We start from the raw sequence: 26,658 nt of genomic DNA on the forward strand, positions 1-26,658 counted from the left end.
GAGCTGAGATTGTGCCACTGTACTCCAGCCTGGCGACAGAGCGAGACTTCGTCTCAAAAAAAAAAAAAAAGGAAGAAAGAAGGAAGGAGAAAGGAAGAAAGAAAGAAAGAAAGAAAGATAGATAGATAGATAGATTTGGCCAGGCGTGGTGGGTCACACCTGTAATCCCAGCACTTTGGGAGGCCGAGGTGGGTTGATCATAAGGTCAGGAGTTCGAGACCAGCCTGGCCAACATGGCGAAACCCTGTCTCTTTGAAAAAAATACAAAAAATTAGCCGGGCGCAGTGGCGGGTGCCTGTAATCTCAGCTACTCATGAGGCTGAGGCAGGAGAATCGCTTGACCCAGGAGGCAGAGGTTGCCGAGAGCTGAGATTGCACCACTGCGCTCTAGCCTGGGTGACAGAGCAAGACTTCATCTTGGAAAAACGAAAAAAAAAAAAAGATACGTAGTAGACAAGCCGTCAGACAGAGAGGGAATGGGCATTGAGGAGGAAAACCAGAACGTATAGTGTCAAGGAAGCCAAGTGAATAAATAACTCAAGGAGAGAATGGTCAACTGTTTTCTATACAGGAAACAGTCAAAGTTGAAACAATAAAGTTGTCACTGGAATAGGCAACATGCAGGTCATTAGTGATCATAAGAGCAGCCTTATTGAAGTCAGTGGGACACAGGCTACAGAGGCTTGATTGGAATGGGTTGAGAAGAAAATATAGAGTAAGAAAGTGCAGCAACTATAGATGTGTAGGTCATCTTGACAATCTTGAGATAGAACACAGAAATAAAGCATAACGGGAATGCTGCTGGGCAACGGTTATAGGAGTAATTACACACCTTTCATTCTTTCAATCCTTCCTTCCTTTATTCAACAAATATTTATTTAGTGCTTACCATAAATTGAGCAATATTTTAATTTCGGGGTCACAGCACTGAAGAGGAGGGACAAGATGCTTGGGTTCAGAAAATTGACATTCTTTTTGGGGAGATATATGCCTATCTGAGATCTGTGGTTATTAATGCAAAATGAGCCCAACAATCCCAGTTATATATATGTATCTCTAGTTATATTTAGACACTTTCCTATTTCTACACTTGATCTTAGCCAAAAGACAGATAAGCAATGACACTTTCCTATTCCTATTTCTATTTTTTTTTCTTTTTTTTTAGATGAAGTCTCGCTCTGTCACCCAGCCTGGAGTATAATGGTGTGACCTCAGCTCACTGCAACCTCTGCCTCTTGGATTCAAGATTCTCCTGCCTCAGCTTCCCAAGTAGCTGGAAGTATAGCCATGTGCCACCATCCCCGGCTAATTTTTGTATTTTTAGTAGAGATAGGGTTTCACCATGCTCATCAGGCTGGTCTTGAAGTTTTGACCTCAGGTGATCCACTTGCCTTGGCCTCGCAAAGTGCTGGGATAACAGGCATGAGCCACCATAGCCAGCCTTCTATTCCTATTGATCCGGTTTGGCAGAGAGTAGGTGGTTAATTGAACTTTAACCAGGGTTTGGGCTCTGCTAGACAAAAGCAATGGAGGAAGAGAAAGGTAAAGAAGTTAAGCATATTTGCAGAGGGAAAACTGTAAAGTTGGACCATGGGCTTTAGGCCGGGTTTTGATGGAAATGAGTAGGCTAGGGAAATGACTGATAGTAAGAAAGTAAGAGGGGCCAATGGATTCGAAGTCTTGCTGGGGATCAAAATAAATAGATGGGGGCCGGGTGGATATTAATGTAGAAGAGCTGAATGGATAGGAATTAGTGATCAGACAGGGTAAGCAGAACTGTTATGTGTAGGAAGCTGATAGATTAGTGAAGTGTATTCTTACATGGTTATGTCTCACCCACTGCTTATTTTCTTTTGGAGTAATTAAGTTCTTTAGTGTATTATTCCCATGATGGAGTTATCATGTACTGTGCAGGGGAGTACACAGATTTTCAAATAATCCATCTAGCTCAGCTGTAGAAGACAGCCTATTATATTATTCAAAGGATTCTACAGGAGAATTCAGTAAAGAAGGCCTTGGCATGTAACACAAATAAGCAGTTTTAAACTTTTTTTTTTTTTTTTTAAGATAGGATCTCACTTTGTCACCCGTGATGGAGTACAGTGGTGAGATCATAGTTCACTGTAGCCTCAGCCTCCCTGGGCTCAGGTGATTCTCCCACCTCAGCCTCCTGAGTAGCTGGGACCACAGGCACACGCCACCACACCCAGCTAATTTTTTTATTTTTTATTTTGGTAGAGACGAGGTGTTGCCATGTTGTCCAGGCTGGCCTCGACCTCTTGGGCTGAAGAGATCTGTTTGCTTCTGTCTCCCGAAGTGCTGGGATTATAGGCATAAGCCAGTATGCCTGACTCTAAACTAATTTTTGAAAAACCAAAAGAGAAAAAAAGTCACTTTTATTTTTTTGAGATTAAGTTTCACTCTTGTTGCCCAGGCTGGAGTGCAATGCAAACTCCACCTCCTGGGTTCAAGCGATTCTCCTGCCTCAGCCTCCAGAGTAGCTGGGATTACAGTCATGTGCCAACATGCCTAGCTAATTTTGTATTTTTAATAGATACAGGGTTTCTCCATGTTGGTCAGGCTGGTCTCGAACTCCTGACCTCAGGTGATCCACCTGCCTTGGCCTCCCAAAGTGCTGGGATTACAAGTGTGAGCCACCACTCCCGGCCAAAAAGTTACTTTTATCACCCCATGTAACTGAGAATGTTTCCCATATTGTCTGAAAATAAAGCACCTCATGTTTAAAAAGATGGAAAAGTATGTGGTTTGTAAGTGCATTATCACTAGTGATTATTAATATATTAGCTATAGGCATGACTGTTCTGCTGCACCATCGAAACACACACATAATAAAAAACGACATATATTTGGGATAGAAATATCGTATTACATTATATAAGGCATTACACTTTACAAAACATTTTCCTATTAACTCATTTGAAAATATTTAATTTGCTGCTTCTTTTCCAAAAAGCACTCCATTCATTGTTTAATAGGCTTCATTCAGTGTTTAGTTGGTTTGCTCCCCCGCACCTCCAGCAAGGTTAGTTCCACTATTCCCTCTCCTTCCCTATTCAAGCAACATTAAAGGCTTTTCCTACTAGGTGCAAATTGAGCCTCTTGGCTTGTGAATATTGGCAGAATGGTAGGACGCAGGAGCTGTGATTTTCGAGTTAAATAATGACATCGTGCTTGGAGGTCAGTTCCAAGTCCATTTCGTTTTGGCACGGTATTTATCTGTGACCTCATTTTTTTCTTAATTTGTAAAACGGAGGCATTAATGACAATTTACTTCATATATCTTATCAGAATAGGACTTATAATTCCTTAGGAGAATAGGTCAAGCACGGGCTTTAGAAAGAGAAAGTGCAACACGTGAACATCAGCCTATTAAAAATTGTTTTGATCCAGAAAAGACAACCTTAAACTTCTCTTGCCAATTCAAATTCCAGCTTCTTCCTACCCTTCTTTTCTAAATCTTTGCTTTCTCTTTGGCTGAAATTAGACGCAAGAAGGAAGCAGAGAAAGGAAACCTGGAAAAGGACAGGGAAGCCCAACAGACCAGTTAGACACGTCTGCGATCGCTAGTCGGCTTCAACCCAGGGGCTAAGAGGTAGAGTCAGCGTTTCCAGCAGAAACGAGGATCTAGCTCAGGCTCAATATCATGTCCAGGGCTAGGAGTAATTGCGGGAAGGGTCACCCCGACACATTTTACAAAGCAGCCTAAGCCGTCCCCTCCTCTCGACTGGGTCAGGGAGAGACACCCCCCGGTCGGGCCTCAGGGGTCTCCGCCCGCCTCCCACTAGCGAGCACGCCGTCGGCGCGCGGACGCGGCCCTCTGACGGAGACCGGGCGTGCGCTCTGCAGCCGCGGCGTCCCCCAGCCAGCCGGAAGAAGCGGCGGCGCCAGCGTCCTGCCGCCTGTCCATCACACACCGCCCACGCTGCCACCGCTTCCGATTGGTTCCAGGCCCAGCCCAGCCCCCTCCCAACCCCGCCTCCCGCGGATGGACAGGTTAGGGGCGGGGCGAGGGGCCCGCCCCCCGGCGGCCGCGGGCGGCCCGCCCAGCTGTCAGTTACGGGGGCCGCCCGGCGGGCGGGCAGGCGGGCGGGAGGCGCTCGCAGGCTGCCTTGTCGTTCGCTTGCTCTATCTCGCGCGCTCCCTCTCGCCGCCTGTGGGGAAGTCGGGGCCGCCGGAGCGGCTGCCGCCACCGCCTCGCCCCGGCCTCTTTCCCGTTCCCCTCCCGGCCCAGCCCCTCCCGCCCGCGCACCCCGAGTAGTGAGTGGCTCCGCGTAGCGTCCGGAGAGTCACAGCGGCGGCGCCGGGTGGTGGTTAAACCATGTTGAGGAGGATTTTACAGAGGGTAAGAGAGTGAAACCGTCTTTCCGGCAGCACGTGAGCGGGACAGCCGGAGTCCGGGGCCGCGGCGCGGGCGCCCCTCCTCAGAGCCGGCTCCTTCCTTCCTTAGGCCCCGCAGCCCGGCAGGCGCTTAGGCCTCGGTCGCCCGGCCCGGGGGCGGGGAGGGCGGGTGGGGCCGGTGCGGCGGGGCGGCAGGCGGAACCCCGGTGGCCCCGCGCGTCCAGCCCTGGCACCCGCTGTGGCGCGGGGCCCCGTTCGTGCGTGCGGGCTGCGAGCTGGAGGGTGTGGTGCCGGCGCGTTCCTCTCGGGATCCTGGAGTGGGAATGAAAATGGAGAGTTGGTGCCGGTGGGACGGGCCGGCCGGCCGCCGGCCGCCTGCCGGCCGCCTGCCGGCCTGGGGAACGCTCTGTGGGAGATTGCGGGCGACTTGCTTCGCCCTTCCCCACCCACCGCGCTCCCAGTGCCCCCCAAATTGACGCGACGCGCACCTGCCACACTCAGCTCTGCTTTCCCTTCTGGCCCACATTGGAGGGTGGTGTGATGAGCCCTGGCCTAGCCTGGGCCCAGTCGTGGGACTGACACTGCCAAAGTCAGCCGAGAAGCAAGATGTTACTCACTGTTGGAAACTTTTTTTTTTTTTAATTAAAAACGCGTTTCCTGTCCAAGCCCATTACCTTATTATGGCTAAATCCGCAGTAAGCTTGATCAAGTGGTACACACTTAGTTTCTGCCAGTGCTGACTGTGAAACCCGGAAAACCTTGAGGTTAGAAAGATTAGAGCATTGGAAAGCTGTAGGTTTATCATTTAGCAATCAGTTACTACAATAACATAATTCACATCTCTTCTCCTATAAGAGTTATTGTACCTATCAAGTGTTAAAGGCTTTTTTTTTTTTTGTATAGCTTTTTTCCTTTCTTTTTGAGGCTGATAGAGTGTAACAGTATAAATGATTAAGAAGTAGGTGCCAAGCCCATTAGTTCTTTACCGAGTGAGTAGGATAACTAGTTGAAAGGACAAAAGAAATTAGTGAATTTGTAGGATTCAGCCGAGGCATGTGCGGAAGAGAGTTGAGTCATCCAGTAGATAGGAAGGGAGTGCTCTTGCTTCTGCCTAGCTTTCTCCTGAAACAATGAAGTCATGTGAAACTTGGTCAGTTACTACAGGGAGAAATAGTTAACTTCTTTATCTGACACCCTGTATTGACATTTAATTGTATTTTGCAGTGGTTTTGTCAGTTTTGAAATCTTGGTTTATTGATGATTTTGGCAGTAGTAAGGGCATGTCCTTTACTTTCTCCATCATTTCTTTAGTTCAGCAGTAAAGACATCTGTGCCTGATTTACTTGCAGGCTTTAGATTTTTCTTTTATCAGACCTGGAAGAACTGATTACCTCATGTCTCCGACTGTGTTTCTGTCATAGTTCTACAGGTGAAAATTAGTTTGTCTGTGGTTTGCTTTGAAGTTTACAAATAAAAGTGTTTACTGATTTAAGAGTGGCTTCTGTAGTTACAGATTGGTTTTCAGAAATATGGGATGCTTGGTTTAAAGTTAAGCATCGAGATTATATGAAGATCATTCTTAATGTTGGTGTGTACCTATCAACTGTTAAAGACACTTCAGTTGAAACTACAAAGTTGAAATTGATCGTTATTGCAGAGATGTGATACTGAATCATCACATCCGAATAAGTCAATTGACAACTGAGTTTCTTAACATCAGTGCTGTTGGCATTTGTGACTGGATAATTCTTTGTTGTGGGAGGCTGCCCTGTGCATTGTAGGATGTTAGCAACATCCTTGGCATCTACCCCCACTAGATGCCAGTAACATTCCCCTATATCCCTTCCCCCTTGTTGTGACAACCAAAAATATCTCCAGATTTTACCAAATGTCCTGTAGGGGCAAAATGGAGTCTGGTTGAGAATCACTGTGTTAAATGCATTAACTCTTTAATAGGAAAGTTTGAAATGTTTCTCACAGTTAAGTAATTAACTTTCTTTTATTCAATGTATTTAGATTGAGTTTCAGTAAATGCCAGGCTTTTTGCTAAGGGCTGAGAAACAGTTCATTAAGCTATGAGTCCTCCCTTTAGAACTCACAGCCTGTTTGGGAGGTGAACATTTAAAAGTAATGACAGTGGTACATAATAGAATAATGAAGAGGACAGAGGACCCAGGACCCAGGAGTCACTCTGTGGGAGGAGGTTAGGGCAATTACAAAAAGCTTCAGGGAGGAGACATATTCACAGCTCAGAAGAGGGAAGGGCATGTCAGGCAGAGGGAACAGCAAATGCAAAGACATGGGGTCATAAAAGGCATAGGTAGTGCTGTGGGGAGTGTGAACAATGAAGCCTAGAAAGTGATCTGTTATGTAGCGATTAGTAAAACATGAAGCTTTGGTGGCTAAAGACCAAATTGTGAGAGTCCCTTTGAAGAAGTTCAGCTTTTATTTTGTAGTTGGATCAGTGTTAATACTGAATATCTAATAGGGTCATTTTGATAAATATCTTAAATAAATCTGGTGATATATTTTACTTGTTTAGAAGGTAGAATATATATTTTATTAACTGATGGTATTTACCAGCAAGTATGACTGGAATCATTAAATTGTGTAACATGGCAACTATTTATTTTACCCTACCCTGCTAATCTTATTTCTCAGCACAGATATTAAGGTATAAGATTAAAGCTATTGGCCATGCATGGTGGCTCCCGCCTGTAATCCCAGCACTTTGGGAGGCTGAGGTGGGTGATCATGAGGTCAGGAGTTTGAGACCAGCCTGGCCAACATGGTGAAACCCTGTCTCTACTAAAAATACAAAAATTAGCTGGATGTGGTGTGGTGCATGCCTGTAATCCCACCTACTTAGGAGGCTAAGGCAGGAGAATTGCTTGAACCCAGAGGGTGGAGGTTGCAGTGGGCCGAGATTGTGCCATTGCACAACAGCCTGGGCAATAGATCGAGACTCCATCTCAAAAAAAAAAAAGAAAAGAACACAAAACAAAACGTTAAAGCTATTGCTAATTTGGAGATTTCTTTGAAATGGACTCTGTGCTTTAAAATTATGTGACATGCCTTTAACATTTTGTTTTTAGATGACCTTTTCATTTTAACCATTCTTACCTTCTTTTCTTCTGAATAGTGTCCTTTAAATAGAATTTTTTAAAAGAAGAAAAGACAAAGTGCTTACAGTCCATTAGAACTCAAAGTCTTTGAACATCATCAATAAGTCTCAGGATATATTACGGAAATTTGGTTTCTGGTTCTCCTGCTTCTGTTCTTCCTCCTGCTCCTGCTCCTTTTTCTTTTTCATTAACTTTTACTAAGGTGTTTGTCTGAGGCTTGAAAGAGCCTGGGGATAAAGAAAACAAAACAAAAAAACAAAACCTCAAAACAAAACCAAAATGAATTAGCTCCAATATGTATGTATTGAATATTTTACTTAATAGTTCTTTGAAGAAAGACATGAATTTAAAGGACTTGATGGTTAGAAAGATAATCAACATGTAGTACCTTGGGCAGCTTGTAAACTTTGTTGCCATTTCTTTTTTAAGTATTATAACTTATTATGGGCTGGCTTAGTGGCTCATGCCTGTAATTCCAGCACTTTGGGAGGACAAGGCGGGCAGATCACTGAGGTCAGAAGTTCAAGACCAGCTTGGTCAGTGTAGTGAAACCCTGTCCCTGCCAAAAAATCCAAAAATTAGCTGAGCATGGTGGTGCATACCTGTAGCCCCAACTGCTTGAGAGGCTGAGGTGGGAGAATTGCTTGAACCTGGGAAGCAGAGGTTTCAGTGAGCCAAGACTGCACCACTATAATCTAGCAACAGAGTGAGACCCTGCCAAAAAAAAAAAAAAAAAAAAGTAACTTACTGTAATTAGTTTTTTTTTTTTTTTTTGAGACATCTGTTGTGGGCCTCCTGTGTGCTGTGCAGACAATGATGGGTAAAGCAGGCATGAATTTTTGTGGAGCTTAGTGTCCTTTGGAAGAGAGTGGAATTGTTCAGGGAGTCATACAACTATACCATTGGGCAAGTTCTAGGAAGGACAAAAGCCGGGTGCCTCAGGAACACCCAGCAAGAGGGCCCTGGTCTTAGATGTCAGGAAGGCTTTCCAGATTAGTTGCACATCTAAGTTTGATGAAAGTATTACTAATTTCAACCAACAGAATGGGAAAAAAATTTTGCAATCTACCCATCTGACAAAGGGCTAATATCCAGAATCTACAAAGAACTAAAACAGATTTACAAGAAAAAAACAAGCCTGTTGAAAAGTGGGCAAAGGATATGAACAGACACTTTTCAAAAGAAGACATATATGAGGCCAACAAACATGAAAAAATGCTCATCATCACTGGTCATTAGAGAAATGCAAATCAAAACTACATTGAGATACCCATCTCACACCAGTTAGAATGGCGATCATTAAAAAATCTGGAGACAACAGATGCTGGAGAGGATGTGGAGAAATAGGAACACTTTTGCACTGTTGGTGGGAGTGTAAATTAGTTCAACCATTGTGGAAGACAGTGTGGCGCTTCCTCAAAGACCTAGAAATAGAAATTCCATTTGACTCAGCAATCCCATTACTGGGCATATATCCAAAGGATTGTAAATCGTTCTATTATAAGGACGCATGCACACGTATATTCATTGCAGCACTGTTTACAATAGCAAAGACTTGGAACCAACTCAAATGCCCATCGATGATAGACTGGACAGGGAAAATGTGGCACATATACACCATGGAATACTATGCAGCCATAAAAAACGATGAGTTCGTGTCCTTTGTAAGGACATGGATGAACCTGGAAACCATCATTCTCAGCAAACTGACACAAGAACAGAAAATCAAACACCACATATTCTCACTCATAGGCAGGTGTTGAACAATGAGAACACATGGACACAGGGAGGGGAGCATCACACACTGAAGTCTGTTGAGGGGGAACTAGGGGAAGGACAGTGGGGGAATTAGGGGAGGGACAGTGGGGGTTGGGGAGTTGGGGAGGGATAACATGGGGAGAAATACCAGATATAGGTGATGGGGAGGAAGGCAGCAAACCACATTGCCGTGTTTGTACCTATGCAACAGTCTTGCTTGTTCTTTACATGTACCGCAAAACCTAAAACACAATAAAATATATATTAAAATAATAATAATTTGAAAATAAACATTAATTTCCTAGAAAAAATGTATTACTAATTTATTGAAGTGAATTTTAGAAAGTGACAGCTAATGGAATTATTTTCTTTTTGAGTAGTTTATTTTTTTTTTATTTTAGCATGTTAGGAATAAAGAAGAGATTAAGATGTTAAAGAACCAGGACTAGAACTAAGAATAAAGATGATGTTAAGAAATGAAAGAACCAAGGCTAGTACCCAATTTTCTTCTCTATTCCCAGTGGCCTTTTGCTTGAGCTAAAGTGATAATGTAATTTAGTAGCCAAGAACGTGAACTCTGATGCCAGACTACCTGGGTTTGTATCCTATTCCATTTACTACCTGTGTAGTTTTGGAGAAGTTACTTCTTTGTGTCTCAGTAAAATAGTTGTCATAATAGTACTCTCCTTATAGAGTTGAGAACTCGATGGCTAATATGTATAAAAGTCTTGCAGCAGTATCTGGCACATAGTAACCTCTGTATAAGTATTAGCTGCTGCTAATGTTGGTGTTTTATTTGGTGGGGTTTTTTTTTTTCTTCTTTTTTTGAAACAGGGTCTTGCTCTGTCAGCCAAGGTGGAGTGCAGTGGCACCATCATGTTCACTGCAGCCTCTACCTCCTGGGCTCAAGTGGTCCTCCTGCCTCAGCCTCAGGAGTAACTGGGACTATAGGTGAGAACTACCACACCTGGCTGATTTTTATAATGGTATTTTGGTGTTGTTATAATTATAAACTCTGAATTTCTTTAAGGAACACTTTTCTTATCACTTCTTTTATCTCCTTTTATTTTTTTTTGGTAGATGAGGACTTAGAACATAGGTGCTAACTGTGTTCATTTTATGTACTACCGAACATTTATTCTGTGCTAACTACTGTGCTCAGCCTGGAGATAAAACACTCTTGAGAACAACAACAAAAAAACCTGCTGAGTTTTAATGGAGGAGACAGATAATTACAAAACAACGTGATAAGTGTTGTAATAGATACACAGAGGAAGAGTTTGTAAGCACAAAAGGAAAAGTAACTATGTGGCAGAGAGGGGGTGTGGTAGGGGAGGGCAAGGAATAGAGATTGATGAAGTCTTTGCAGAGGATGGAGGTGACTCAGGCAAGGAGGGACAAAGGAGAGAAAGGCATTTTAGAGATAGGAACTAGACAAATCCAAGAGCATGATATAGTTTAGTATAGAGTGGGGGATTGTGAGTATTTCTGCATGTGGATGGGGTGGTTGCAACAGGTAGCTTGAGGGGTTTTGGACCTTATACTATAGACAGTAAGGAGCCACAGAGAATTTTAAAGTTATCAAATTTGTAATAAGGAAAACCCTCCCAAAATACTTCTCCCAGATAATCTTTATTTTATATTTTAATTAATTAATTAATTAATTAATTTTGAGACAGAGTTTTGCTCTGTTACCTAGGCTGGAGTGCAGTGGCACAATCTCTGCTCACTGCAATCTCCACCTCCTAGGTTCAAAGCAATTCACCTGCCTCAGCTTCCTGAGTAGCTGGGACTACGGGTGTGCACTACCATGCCTAATTTTTTTTTTTGTATTTTTAGTAGAGATTGGGTTTCGTCACGTTGGCCAGGCTGGTCTTGAACTCCTGACCTCAGACGATCTGCTCACCTCAGCCTCCCAAAGTGTTGGAATTATAGGTGTGAGCCACCATGCCTGAGATAAATCTTTCTATAAACAAATCAGTTGAGTCACTCTTCTGCCTAAAATATGTTGGTGACAACTCAGTGTCCGTAGGAGATGTGTAGACTTTTTACACTGGGACAAAAGGCCCTTGTGTTGTGCTCCCACTTCAGGATTGTCTCCATATCCCTGTGTATATGCATTGATCTTGCCGTCTCTCACTAATTGTGTTTCTCACAATTTACCCATTCTCTCAGTTGTCCTTGTTGCTCAGTTCAGATGACACTAGGAATTATTTGCTTCCTTTTTTCCTTCTGCTCAAAGCACCCTATACTAATTATGAGACTAGGTTTTTGGAATTAGACCATTATTTAAGTACTGGACTTTTTTTACTCACGAGGGTAACAACTTATGCAAAATTTCAAGCTTTCTGAGACCTAATTGCTCAATCTATAAGTTGAAGATAATATCTACTTCACAGTGCTAATGAAGGATTAAATGAAATAATGTTCATGAAGCACTCACCAGAGTTTCCAGCATTTAATAAGCACTTATTATATAATAGGTATTATATTACATATCTCTAGAAAATTTATGTTGCTTTTATAATTTGTTTATTTGACTTCTATTAGACTGTGAGCTCCCTTAGGGTAAAGATTTTGTTGTCTTTTTTTTGTATGTTTAGGTCTAACATGGTGCTTGATACCTAGTGGTTTTTCAGTAATATATATTGCCTACTTGTTGGTCCTGTAGAGAGGATGACTTCATTAAGGAGAGATCAGCTAGAAAGTTATTGTAGTTCTTGGCCGGGCACAGTGCTCACGCCGGTAATCCCAGCACTTTGGAAGGCTGAGGCGAGCAGATCACCTGAGGTCGGGAGTTCGAGACCAGCCTGACCAACATGGAGAAACCCCATCTCTACTAAAAATGCAAAATTAGCCGGGTGTGGTGGTGCTCACCTGTAGTCCCAGCTACTCAGGAGGCTGAGACAGGAGAATCACTTGAACCCAGGAGGTGGTGGTTGTGGTGAGCCAAGATTGTACCACTGCACTCCAGCCTGGGCAACAAGAGCGAAACTCTGCCTCAAAAAAAAAAAAAAAAAATTAAAGTTATTGTAGTTCTCAAAATCATCAAGAAAAAAAGTGATTGTAGTTCTTAAAATCGTTGCATATTGGAATCATTTGGAATTCTTTAAAACAAACCAGATTTTTGAGTTTCTCAATTGAATCAGAATTTCTGGACCTCTGGTCTTTGGTCTAGGGGATAATGAAAGGTTGAATTCAGGCAGCGGTTTTGGGGATAGAGAGAGAATAAATTGATTTTCAAGAAGAGGGATAGAATTGATATAACTTGTTGACTTGTGAGTAGTTTGGGTAGCTGTGAGGGTGGTGGAATAGACTAAGGTTTAGGATAAAGGAGGAAGAAGAGGTTGGGGAAGAAGATAAATGTGAATGAGAGGTCTGGACTTCCCAGTGATGTTAGGTAGGCAGGAGAAAATACAGGTCCAGCACTTAGGAGACAAGTAAAGGCGGGTGTTAGGTATGTGTAAATGCTGGAAGAGAAGTTGAGTCAAATAAGGACTGAGAAGTGCCCACTGAATGCGACAATTGGGTCATACCTATTTCAGTTTCAAGAGAGTCATTGTGGAAAATGAATGACTAGGAAGTAAGGGAATAGAAACGGAGTACAGACTACATGGAAAGTATTGAAATATTAAATGCATTAATGTATTAAAATAGTAAATGCATTAATGTAATCTGTCATTCTTAGACCATCTTCTAATAACTTTATTTTCTTTTTCCTTTTTTTTTTTTTTGAGACAGGGTCTCACTTTGTCACTCAGGCTAGAGTGCAGTGGCGCAGTCTCGGCTCACTGCAACCTTCATGTCCTGAGTTCAAGTGATTCTCCTGCCTCAGCCTCCAGAATAGCTGGGACTATAGGCACACCACCACACCCAGCTAATTTTTGTGTATTTAGTAGAGACGGGGTTTCACCACATTGGCCAGAATGGTCTTGATCTCCTGACCTCGTGATCCACCTCCCTCGGCCTCCCAAAGTGCTGGAATTACAGGCATGAGCCACTGTGCCTGGCCAATAACTTTATTTTCAAGGATTACAGATCTCCTCACATAAGTTTAAGTTGAAAGGGGGATTTATTGTAAGGTTTCATAGTGATCCAAGGTCAGGAATTACTGTGTAGCTAGTTGGGTCTCTGGAGAGTAGGATCTAGAATGTGTTAGGGACATAGGCAGCTCTTTTCTCTGTTTCACACTCTTTGATGGACCACTGGCGTCTTGTCTCCACTTCTCTGTGCCTATTCCTCTTCTTGCTGCTGCTTATTAAGTATGGCCAGCATTTCAATGGCCATCTGACATAATTCCGCATGCCTTTCATGTTAACTTTGCATAGCCAACTGGCCCAGTGTCTCATTTCCAAAATCCCAAGAGAAGAATCTAAAACGTTCTTCTCATCTTTTCTTGTCAGGTCATGCATAGGTCTCTGGATGACCAATAGAGTTGTTTCCTTTGGGTTGAGTGTCCATTGCTGGTCTAGTCAACCAAGGTTGGGGGTGGGGTAATAATCTATCTTCTAGGCGTTGTGGCACCATGAAACACACCTTTTGTATATAGGTCATTCTTCTAGAAATAAACTTTACCATGCCTCTGTAACAGTGATAATGGTTATGATTAAATTCATTTGGTTCTAGGAGTAAAGAATATCAGGTTAGCTCAAATAGGATAGTAATGGTTATAAGGATACATTCTGCAATACAGAAAGGTAAAATTTCATAGAAATCTAAGACCAAAATTGGGCTGAGCCTCTGAGACATTTTTACTGGAAAGCTTTGCAGGATTAAGGCAGTGCTCTTTGGGAGCTCTGTGACAGGCCTTTATAGATTTTTCACTGTAGGGTTTAGCTATTAAAGGACTTAGTTCACCTGTTTGCATCGTTGTTTCTGCGTTAAATAATTTTCTTACTCTCTCTGCTAGTTTTTTCTTAATACCATGGCTTCTGCACACTCAGAATCTATGGTTTTTTGAAACTTTGGCTGGGTTGTAACTTTGATTTCCTCAAGTCCTTCAAGTACTCTTTATCTCATAACTACACTGTATGTTTGCTTAGTGTCAGTTTGTGCAGCTAATCAATCATGTTTTAGTTTGTAATTCACAGGCCTAAACACGGGACCCAGCTGTAGCTGTTCACTTCTGCATTGGCGCTCCCCCACCCCCCCCCACACACTGGGCTGCTTCATTGACGACGACTGGCTAGCTTGTGAATAGTTGAGCCCAAGTGATCACATCTAGTTAGTCAGCAGTTGGCATGGGATCATGTAACTTGTCTGTCGTGGGCTGTGCTCTCAACACGAACAGTGATAGGACAGTTTACTTTAGGATGGATCATGGCCATTGCTTGCCCTATGATCGATTGACATATTTAGTGTAATAACATAAATAATTTAGATGCATAGACGTCTGTTTTAGTGGTGCATGGGTCATAGCAGTAGATGCAATTTAATAAAAATCACATTCTTTCCCTTATCTCAGTTTTTAATATCAGGCTGTGGTTAAATTTTACATAAGTATGCTAATATAAAAATTTTTCCAGTGTCTTGGTGGTATTTTATTTTGACTTTATTAACTAATGTTTGGAAAATGTTTTAAGAGTTCCTTTTTACTGTACTGTACCAAAGTAATTGCTGTTTGAATGGATTAAGTGGTTGTTAGGTCATATTGAGGTAGATCTCTAATAAAGAAGTATGAGTTTATTTTGTTCCTTAAAACTTTTTTTCTTTCATATAACTTGTTTGCCCCGCCTACATATTTTAAGCAATGATTTTATTTTTAAAATATTTAAAAATAAAATGTATTTCCAATTATGAAAATAAATCATATACATCATGAAAATTTGAAAAGTTCACAGAAAAGAAAATTTGAGAAGTAGCTTCAAAGTAAGACAGAATCCCAGCTTTGCCCATTACATTTGTGGTCTTATCTAACGAGGAAGTTAGCTTCTTTAAGCTTATTTTTTTTCCCCACTTGGCTAAATGAGAGCAATCTGTTGTCTTTACGCAAAGGATTGTTGTGAGGATTAAATGTTACGAAGCAATTGAAGTGCTTAGCATAGTGCCCATCATAGAGTTTACATGTTAGCTATTATTATTGTTAATAAAAATACAGTCTTTCATTTAGCAGACTACCAACTGGGATTTCTTCAACTACTGTAAAACTCATTTCTTATGTGTTGGAATTTGAAAATGCATGTAATCTAGGGGAAGTTGATATCCAGAGCTTTATAATAAAGTTAATGCCTCAGGATTATTTTGGTTTTATTAAGTTTTTGAGTATAAAGGCACCAGAGCACGTTAAGAAATCACTGAATCTGGAATCAAAGACCTGAGTTCAGGTTCTATTTCTGCTACTAGTGTGATCTTAGGAAAATCATTTAGCTTTTTCTGGGCTTTATTTTCCTTATTTGTTCAATGAGGCCACCAGCTAGGTGATTTTATTTATTTATTTTTTTGAGACAGAGTTTTGCTCTTGTTGCCCAGGCTGGAGTGCAGTGGCATGATCTCGGCTCACTGTAACCTCCACCTCCTGGGTTCAAGCAGTTCTCCTGCCTTAGCCTCCCGAGTAGCTGGAATTACAGGCATGCACCAGCACACCCAGCTAATTTTGTATTTTTAGTAGAGATGGAGTTTCTCTGTGTTGGTCAGCCTGATCTCGAACACCCGACCTCACGTCATCTACCTGCCTCAGCCTCCCAAAGTGCTGGGATTACAGGCATGAGCCACTGCGCCCGGCCTTCTTTTTTCAGACACAGTCTTGCTCTGTTGCCCCAGCTGGAGTGCAGTGGTCCAAACATGGCTCATTGCAGCCTTGACTTCCTGGGCTCAAGAGATTCTCCTGCCTCAGCATCCCAAGTAGCTGGGACTACAGGCACGTGCCACCATACTTGGCTATTTTCTGTATTTTTTGTAGAGAAGGGGTCTCACTATATTGCCCAGGTTGGTCTTGAACTCCTAAGCTCAAGAAATCCTTTAGCTTCAGCCTCCCAAAGGGCTGAGGATTACAGATGTGATCCACTGTGCCTTTCAGCTAGGTGATCTCTAAAATGCTCTTCCTGATAAAAGTTTTAGTTGAAAACTAAGAAAAAAATCCAGGATGTTGAGTCTGCAGATCATTTGCAACCTCAAAGTAGCATTTTAGGTGTGTTTATATAACAAATTCTGACACCTTTTACCCTAATTTCCAGCACCTTTCCTGAGAAAAAACAAGTGTCTTCAGGAATTGAGGATTCAGTGATAAAATTTGATCACTTAAATAAGATGACTATTTCAGCACCTGCCACATGGTAGGCTCTAGAAGATACTAGGTCTCCTTCTTTACCGAGATCTTTGTCCCTCCAGTGTATAGCCCTTTGTGATATTTCAAAGGCAAGTAAGGTACATTATTATAGTGTGACACCTAGATCCCTATTCAGGATGGAGACACCTTCCTTTAGCTGCCTGGAGTCATGGCTGCTAAAGGCTCATAAGTGCGTCTTTTTCTCAGACTTGCCCTTGTAGAAGGAAGCACCTAAGATTATGTCTTCTTCCTGGAAGAAGCCTGCATTTAATTACTGATTAATGTGGAAGATATGTTTTGGCTTATTAGGGGCTTATATGAAAGACTGTCCCAGCTTTAGAACTCTTAGGATTCACTGAGGTTGCTGTTGTAATTGTGTTACTGTTCAGTACTGTTCAACTTCTCTCTCTAGCCAATCATGCTTCCTCTGCCCACACAGGTGTTGTTCTTAAGGTTACTTCAATAAACCTCTTATATGCAGATTTCAGTTTCAGAGTCTGTTTCCTTGGGAACCCAAGTTATGACAGTCATCTGCTATTTGGATAGCCTCTCTTATGATTTTTGCATTATAGAAAATGATTATATTAGGATGGATTTTAATTTTATGAATTTTGTGGCCCACTTCTTTGAAACTGATATTCTGTATATCTTCTATAATGGGAATCTGTAGCCAGTAGATTCAAATTTCTGTTAGATTATAAAGTGTTACCTAACAGATTTTTTTTTTTTTTTTGAGACAGAGCCTCAGTCTGTTGCCCAGGCTCAAGTGCAATGGTGCGATCTAGGCTCACTGCAACCTCTGCCTTAAAGGTTCAAGCGATTCTCGTGCTGCAGCTTCCCGAATAGCTGGGACTACAGACACATGCCACCATGCCTGGCTAATTTTTGTATTTTTAGTAGAGACGGGTTTTGCCATGTTGACCAGGCTGTTCTCAAACTCCTGGCCTCAAGTGATCTGCCTGCCTTAGCCTCCCCAAAGTGCTGGGATTACAGGTGTGAGCCCCTGTGCCCAGCCATCAAACAGATTTTTAAGATCGTTTCATAGTCCATGATTTTGAGCATGATCCACAGATACTCTGTTCAAGAAATTTTATTGTCAGTACGTTTCCCTGTTCCATTAAGTAAGTTCAAGACTTAAATAAAATGAAAAGTGGCTTCTTCTTTAAAGTAGACTGTTAACCCTTATTTTGGTATGTTTTTGTATTTGTCTTTTCATATTTGATGAATTAAAACACCCCATGCTTTAAACTTGCCTAAAATGTGTAGGTCAATTTTAATCATATGGTGGGTATTTTTAAAACTTTTATTATTTCACTTAAGTTAATTGTATGATATCTGTAAACCCTATTTAGGTACTAGGAACTTATCTATAATGAGTTCTAATACTCTCAGTCTCTTACTGACTTGGTTGCTTGCGAGAGGCAAATTATTTTGATGTAACTAGTAACTTAAGTTTTAGAGTTTTAAATATGACCATAAGAAAACTAAGCATATACAGATATTGGAAATATGTTTGACATATTTTTAAGTCAGCCAATTTATGGCTCCAAATGAATCATAGAATGAGAATTTTGCAGCTGGAAGGACCTCTGTGAACTCATCCTGTCCCTATAGTTTATCAATGAAGAAATTGAGATTAGAGAAGTTAGTCTTAATTGGTATCAGAGAGATGAACAAGAAACATTTTGAGATTGTAGGGAAAATATCAGTTGAGATCCCAGAAACCTAAGTGTTAACTGCAACTCTACCATTAGATAGCAGAGTGTTGTCAGGCAAGCCAGCTATTCTTTCTAGGGTTCAGTTTCTTCATGTATGAAGTGACTGCAGTTGGACCAAATGATTTCTGAGTACCTTTCAGCTTTTACATTTTGTTTTTGTTTTATTTTGTTTTGTTTTGTTTTTGAGACAGGTTCTTTCTCTGTTGTCTAGGCTGAATGCAGTAGCATGGTCATGACTCACTGCAACCCCAACCTTTCCAGGCTTAAGTAATCTTTCCGGCTTAGCCTCCCTGGTAGCTGGGATTACAGGCTCACATCAGCACTCCTGGCTAATTTTTTGTATTTTTTGTAGAGATGGGGTTTCACTTTGTTGTCCAGGCTAGTCTTGAACTCCTTGGCTCAAGTGGTACTTTCACCTCAGCATCCCAAAATGATGGGATTACATGCATAAACCACTGTGCCTGGACAGCTTTTACATTTTGATTCTAGGTCTTATTTGTGCAGAGAGGTGTACTTAATAATAATATGTATCTACTATTTATAGTGTATCTACCATAATGCCAGGCATTAATTTAAACATTTAATGTTTATTATTTATTTAATCTTTACAACAATTCTGTGAGGCTATTTTTAGTTTCACTTTACAGATGGGAATTTCAGGCTTAGAGAAGTAAATTTACAAAGTTTCTAAATGGCTAAACTAGAAGTTGTCAGTTACAGGTCTGTGTGACCTGTGTGACTACAACTTCCATATTCTGAATCACTGTGTCTAGATTTGGATGGACTTTGGTTTTTGGAGCACTAAATCAATTGCATTTAGATAGGTGTTTGCTTCTGACCCCTTTCTTTGGTGTGGTGTAGTACTGTGTGCCAGTTGGTTAGGCAGGAAAGACTCAGGAGGCAGAAGCAGATTGTGTGCTGGGACTTGAGAAATTTGGTTTTTATGTTTTTTAGAGACAAGGCCCAGGCTGGAATGCAGTGCTGTGATCATAGCTCACTGCAGTCTTTAGTTCCTGTGCTCAAATGATCCTTCCACCTCAGCCTTTCAGGTAGCTGGAACTATAGGTGCACACCAACACACCTGGCTAATTAAAAAAAATTTTTTTTTTGGTAGAGATGGGATGTTGCTCAGGGTGGTCTCAAACTCTTGTCCTCAAGTGGTCCTCCCACTTCAGACTGCCAAAGTGCCTGGATTACAGGTGTAAACCATTGTGGCTGGTCTACACTTGAGAAATTTTGGAGAGGGCTAGAGTCAAGTGCAATAGGGAGGATGAGCTCTTAGAGACCACTTTGAAAGAAAAGTTGAAGAGGAATTACATTCAATTTAGCATTAATAATTTAATAATAGGCAACTGTATTCGGTTTTGCTCATTAAAGTTGTAGATGGTATTGTCAAATAACATCAAAAGCAGATTGGCAGTTGTCATTTAGCCTTCCAGTTTCTGTTTTAACTTAAAAACTTAAAAAATAAAAGATGGACTCAATAGATGCAGAAAAAATATCCCATAAAATTCATCATCCTATCATGATAAAAATCTATGAACTAGACATAGAAAGAACATACCTCAAAATAATAAAAGCCACACACAACAGACCATAGCTAACATCACATGAAATGGAGAAAGGTTGAAAACATTTCCTCTAAGAATTGGAACAAGATAAGGATGCCCACTTTCACCACTCCTATTCAGCATAGTACTGGAAGTCCTAGCTGGAGCAGTCAGACAAGAGAAAGAAATAAAAGACATTCAAATTGGAAAGAGGAAGTCAAATTATCTCTGTTTGCTGATGATATGATCATATATGTAGAAAAGACTAGGTTTGATAAAAGACTTCAGTAAAGTTTTAGGATACAAAATCAATGTACAAAAATTAGTGACATATTTATATACCAGTAATGATCAAGCAGATATGATGAAGTTAAGAACGGTGAAAAACTGATGAAAGAAATCACAGATGACACAAATACATCCCATGTTCATGGATTGGAAGAATCAATATCATTAAAATGGCAATACTGCTTAAAGTAATCTACAGATACAATGCAATTCTGGTTTTCTTGTTTTTGTTTTTTTTTTAAATTTTTTTGAGAAAGGGTCTCACTCTGTTGCCCAGGCCGGAGTGCAGTGGCACATTTATAGCTCACTGCAGCCTTGACCTCCTGGGCTCAAGCAGTCCTCCTGCCTCAGCTTCCTCAGTAACTGGGACTATAGGCACATGCCATAATGTCCAGATAATTTTAGAAGTATTTTTATTGGGCCAGGCACGGTGGCTCACACCTGTAATCCCAGCAGTTTGGGTGGCTGAGGCAGGTGGATCACCTGAGGTGAGGAGTTGGAGACCAGCCTGGCCAACATGGCGATACCCTATCTCTACTAAAAAGACAAAAATTAGTCAGCCATGGGGGGGTGCACACCTGTACTCCCAGTTACTCGGGAGGCTGAGGTGGGAGAATTGCTTGAACCCTGGAGGCGGAGGTTGCAGTGAGCTGAGATCATGCCATTGTACTCCATCTTGGGTGACAGAGCAAGACTCCTCAAAAAGAAAAAAAAAAGAAATATTTTTGTAGAGACGTGGTCTTGCTATGTTGCCCAGGGGCTGATCTTGAACTCTGGACCTCAAGTGATCCTCTCACGTTGGCCTCCAAAGTGCTGGGATTACAGGTGTGAGCCAGTGTACCCAACCTCAGTGCAATTCCTATCAGATTACCAACATCATTTTTCATAGAATTAGAAAAAACAATTCTAAAATTCATGTGGAACCAAAAAAGAGTGTGAATAACCAAAGTGATCCTAAGCAGAACAAAGTGGGAGGCATCAAATTACCTGACTTCAAATTATGGTATAAGGCTACAGTAAACAAAACACCGTGGTACTGGTATAAAAATAGTCACAGACCAGTGGAACAGAATAGGTAACCCAGAAAAAAAAGCCATATACTTACAACTTACTGATATTTGACGAAGTTGACAAAAATTTGCACTGGGGCTTCTGATGACGGGCCTGGCATTTGAATGTAGGGTGAGGGGCAAGTGAAGGCAGGATCAGAGGCCCTGGAGGCCTGGGCTGGTGGGTGAGTGGTAGAGGGAGACCCAAGGGTATGGTGGAGGTAGGGAAATGCAGTGGGGAAAGGATACTTCATTCAGTAAATGGTGCTGGGAAAATTAGCCATATGCAGAAGAATGAAGCCGGACCCATATCTCTCACCATATACAGAAGATAAATTAACTGAGGGGTTAAAGACTTAGATGTAAGACTTCAAACTAGGCTAGATGTGGCGGCTCATGCTTGTAATCCCAGCACTTTGGGAGGATGAGGTAGGAGGATCACCTGAGGTCAGGAGTTCAAGACCAGCCTGGCCAACATAGTAAAATTATGTCTCTACTAAAAAGACAAAAGTTAGCTGGGTGTGGTGGGACACACCTGAGAATCGCTTCAACCTGGGAGGTAGAAGTTGCGTGAGCCAACATCACGCCACTGCACCCCAGCCTGGGTGACAGAGCAAGACTCTGTCTCAAAAACAAACAAAAAAACCTCAAACTAAAAATTCTAGAAGAAAACCTAGGAAAATCTCTTCTGGACATTGGGCTGGGTGAAGAATTTATCACTGAGAACTCAAAAGCAAATACAAAAACAAAAATAGAAAAATGGGAATTAAAGTAAAAATCTTCTGCACAGCCAAAAAAATAATCAACAGAGTAAACAGACAGCCTACAAAATGGGAGAAAATATTTGCAAACTATGCATCTGACAAAGGACTAATATCCAGAACTTACATGGAATGCAACAAGAAAATAAGCCGATCAGAAAGCAAAGGACATGAGCAGATATTTCTCAAAAGAAGACATACAAGTGACCAATAAACATGAGAAAATGCTCAACATCCCTAATCATCAGAGAAATGCAAATTAAAAATACAATGAGATACTGTCTTACACCAGTCAGAATGGCTGTTAAGAAAAATAAAAAAAAAAAACAAAAAAACAGATGTTGGTGAGGATGTGGAGAAAAGGGAATGCCTATACATTGTGGGTGGAATGTAAATTAGTACAGCCTCTATGGAAAACAGTATGGAGATTTCTCAAAGAGCTAAATACAGGGCTGATCATGGTGGCTCATGACTGTAAGCCCAGCACTTTGGGACACCGAGGCGGGCAGATCACCTGAGGTCAAGAGTTCGAGACCAGCCTGATCAATATGGGGAAACCCCGTCTCTACTAAAAAATAGAAAATCAGCCAGGCATGGTGGTGCATGCCTGGAAACCCAGCTACTCCGGAGGATAAGGCAGGAGAATTGCTTGAATCCGGGAGGCAGAGGTTGTGGTGAGCCGAGATTGCGTCATTGCACTCCAGCCTGGGCAACAAGAACAATACTTTGTCTCAAAAAAAAAAAACCACAAAAATAGAACTGCAATTCAATCCAGCAGTCCCAGTACTGAGTATATATCCAAAGGAAAATAAAATCATTGTATAAAAAAGACATCTGCACATAGCTATTTATCACGGCACTTTATTTTATTTATTTATTTATTTTTTTTGAAAGGGAGAAAAAGAAAAGAAAAAAGAGAAAGAAAGAAAAAAATAATGAGAAAAAAAAAGAGGAAAAGAAAGAGGGAGAGAGAACGAGAATCTTGCTCTATTGCCCAGGCTAGAATGCAGTCTAAAAATAGGTATTAAAAACCTCTTTTATGCCAATGATTGTGCTTAACAATGGAGACAGGTAGGAATAAAGGAGGAAAATAACAAGCAGCCAACCAATATTTCATTTAAACCTGTGAAATGCTATGCAATTGCTGAGGAGTGATTTACTTCCAATTATGTGATCACTTTTAGAATAGGTGTGATGTGATACTGAGAAGAATGTATGTTTTGTGGATTTAGGGTGGAGAGTTCTGTAAATGTTTATTAAGTTTACTTGTTCCAGGTCTGAGTTCAAGTCCTGGGTATCCTTGTTAATTTTCTATCTTGTTGATCTGTCTGTTATTAACAATGTGGTGTTAAAGTCTCCCACTATTATTGTGTGGGAGTCTAAGTCTCTTTGTAAGTCATTAAGAACTTGCATTATGTATCTGGGTGCTCCTGTATTGGGTGCATTATATTTAGGATCATTAGTTCTTCTTGTTTCATTGATCCTTTTACCATTATGTAATGTCCTTCTTTGTCTCTTTTGGTCTTTGTTGCTTTAAAGTCTATTTTATCAGAGACAAGAATTGCAACTCCTGTTTTTTTTTTTTTTGTTCTCCATTTGGTTGGTAAATCTTCCTTCATCCCTTTGTTTTGAGTCTTTGTGTATCCTTGCATGTGAGATGGGTCTGGATGCAGCATACCGATGGGTTTTGGCTTTTTATCCATTTTGTCTGTCTGTGTCTTTTGATTGGGGCATTTAGTCCATTTAAATTTAGGATTAATATTGATATATGTGAGTTTAATACTGCCATTTAATGCTAGCTGGCTGTTTTGCCCATTAATTGATGTAGATTCTTCATTATGGTGATGCCCTTTACCTTTTGGTATGTTTTTGGAATGGCTGATATTGGTTGTTCCTTTCTACGTGTAGTGCTTCTTTCAGAAGCTCTTGTAAAGCAGGCCTGGTGGTGATGAAATCTCTGAGTACTTGCTTGTTCACAAAAAATTTTATTTTTCCTTCACTTGTGAAGCTTAGTTTGGCTGGATATGAAATTCTGGGTTGAAAATTCTTTTCTTTAAGGATGTTGAATATTGGCCTCCACTCTCTTCTGGCTTGTAGGGTTTCTGCTGAGAGATCTGCTGTGAGTCTGATAGGCTTCCCTTTGTGGGTAACCTGACCTTTCTCTCTGGCTGCCCTTAGTATTTTCTCCTTCATTTCAACCCTGGTGAATCTAACAATTATGTACCTTGGGGTTGCTCTTCTTGAGGAATATCTTTGTGGTGTTCTCTGTATTACCTGGAGTTGAGTATTGTCCTGTCTTGCTAGGTTGGGAAAATCTTCCTGGATAATATCCTGAAGAATATTTTCCAGCTTGGATTCATTCTCTTCATCACATTCAGGTACACCTATCAAACGTAGATTAGATCTTTTCACATAGTCCCATATTTCTTGGAGACTTTGCTCATTCCTTTTTACCCTTTTTTCTCTAATCTTCTCGTTTTATTTCACTGAGTTGGTCTTCGACCTCTGATATCCTTTCTTCTGCTTGATCAATTCGACTGTTAAAACTTGTGCATAGTTTGTGAAGTTCTAGTATTGTATTTTTCAGCTCCATTAATTCACTTATATTCCTCTCTAAATTGTCTATTCTCGTTAGCATTTCGTCAAACCTTTTTTCAAGGTTCTTAGTTTATTTGCATTGGGTTAGAACATGTTCTTTTAGCTCACATAAGTTTCTTATTATCCACCTTCTGAAGCCTGATTCTGTCAATTCATCGTACTCATTCTCCATCAGGCCTTGTTCTCTTGCTGATGAGGAGCTGTGATCCTCTATAGGAGGAGAGGCATTCTGATTTCTGGTGTTTTCAGCCTTTTTGTGCTGGTTTCTTCCCATCTTTGTGGATTTATCCACCTGTCGTCTTTGTAATTGCTGACTTTCAGATTGGGTCTCTGAGTGGACGTCCAGCTTGTTGGTGATGAAGTTTTTTGTTTCTTAGTTTTCCTTTGGTGGACGCCCCTCCCCCACAGAGCTGGACCTTCCCGGGTTCAGCTGTGCTTGCTGTGAAACTCAATCCTCAGCGTTTCCAATTGCTGTTTTTTTGTGGGGGTGGGATCAGCTGAGCCTGATCACCTGGCTCCCTGTCTCAGAACCTTTTTTTTTAGTTGAACAATCGATTCTCTCCCAGGTGTTCCAGTTGCTTGTTGAAAGGGCACTGGAATCTGTGTAATTTCCCTTGTGGCGACCCACTGCGCCGGCCGAAACAGTGGCGTTGAGATTTGTGGCGCTTTTTTGCCTGGGAATCTCCTGGTCTGGCTCCCTGTTTCAGTCCCCTTTTCAATCAGCTGAATGGGCGACTCTGCCTTCCTGGAGCTCCAAACACCAACTAAAAGGGCACCCAGTCCCGTATACTCCACATTGAGAACTGCCACGCCAGAGCGCCAACAAAACAACCGCGCCGGCCAAAAGAGTCGTGCTGGCAACCTGTGGGGCTCCTCCACTGGGAATCTCCTGGTCTGTGGGCAACAAAAATTCGTCTGGGAGTGTGGCATCCACTCACTCTCTGCGCTTTCACTGAGAGCTGGAATCCTGAGCTGCTGCTAGTCGGCCATCTTAAGATCTCTCTCCCTATCACGGCACTTTATACTGTAGCAAAGTCATGGAATCAACCTAACTGTTCATTAACAGATGATTGGATAAAGAAAATGTGGTTTATATATACCGTGGAATACTATTTAGCCATAAAAAACAATGAGATCATATCTTTTATAGCAACAGGGATGGAACTGGAGGCCGTTATCCTAAGTAAAATCACTTAGAAAGTGAAATACTGAATGTTCTCACTTATAAGTGGGAGCTAAACAATGGATACAAATAAGCATAAAGATGGAAATGGGGGAAGGGTGAGGGTGGAAGGAGACTGAGGGATGAAAAATTACCTATTCTGTACACAGTGACATTATTAAGGTGGTGAGTACACTAAAAGCCCAGACTTCACCACTATACAATATGCCCATCTCACAAAACTGCACTTGTACTCACTAAATCTATAAAAAGAAAATAAGGTGGAAAACAGAATGGATGATCTAAGGTACCTTCACTCATACTACTAGTTTTATCCATTGGGACACATGTGTCCAAGGCTAGTCTGTGTTTATGTGGTGGCAGAGGAGTTTCCAGCAAGAGGACAAATCCCATCGTGCAGACAGACATCTTTCAAGTCTCTGCTTGTATCTTATTTTCTGCTACTATTAGTCAAGGCAAATCTCATGGCTAGCCCAGAGTTTATGTAGGGGAGGATTACATAAGAGAATTACAAGGGCGTGAAAACATAGGCCTGATTCATTGATGGTAATTACCATAACAAACTACCACTGACACCACTTTGTTCTTCCTTGTATTATGAGTAAGTGCTGCAAGAGGAAATATAAATAAGGGACGTAGTCGAGTTTAAAGGATGGAAAGATGTCTTATTTGAGTGAGAACATTCAGAGAAGATTTTATGGTATTATTTGGGTTAGATTTCAGCAGTATTTGCAAAATGATCTCTAAATCTTTCATTGCTTCTACATATGTTAACTGAAAATTTTCTGTAAAGAACTTTTGAACATCAACCAGGGCTATTTCAAAAGATATTGTCAAGAGTAAAAAGAGAAGTCATAGACTGGAGGAAAATATTTACAAAAGACATACCTGATAATGGACTATTATCCAAAATATACAAAGAACTCTTCAAACTCAACAGTAAGGATAAATACTAAATTGTTTTACTAAAAAATTTAGTAAGGATAAATACTAAATTTTTTTTTT

At 41.2% G+C, this 26,658-nt stretch overlaps 1 protein-coding gene across 1 annotated transcript in view; it reads left to right on the forward strand.

Annotated features, from left to right (window-relative positions):
- Positions 1 to 4,110: 4,110 nt before the first annotated feature.
- The window catches only part of EEA1 (early endosome antigen 1), a 158,180-nt gene continuing 135,632 nt past the window's right edge, over positions 4,111 to 26,658 (forward strand). The window contains exon 1 of the mRNA XM_021675624.2: positions 4,111 to 4,363. Coding sequence (XP_021531299.2) covers positions 4,340 to 4,363 — 24 coding nt within the window. The 5' untranslated portion in view covers positions 4,111 to 4,339. The remainder of the gene's footprint in view (positions 4,364 to 26,658) is intronic.

The sequence above is a fragment of the Aotus nancymaae genome, unplaced genomic scaffold (genome assembly GCF_030222135.1).
Source record: "Aotus nancymaae isolate 86718 unplaced genomic scaffold, 86718_ANA_hifiasm-v0.15.2.pri h1tg000016l, whole genome shotgun sequence".
NCBI classification, from domain to species: Eukaryota; Metazoa; Chordata; class Mammalia; order Primates; family Aotidae; genus Aotus; species Aotus nancymaae.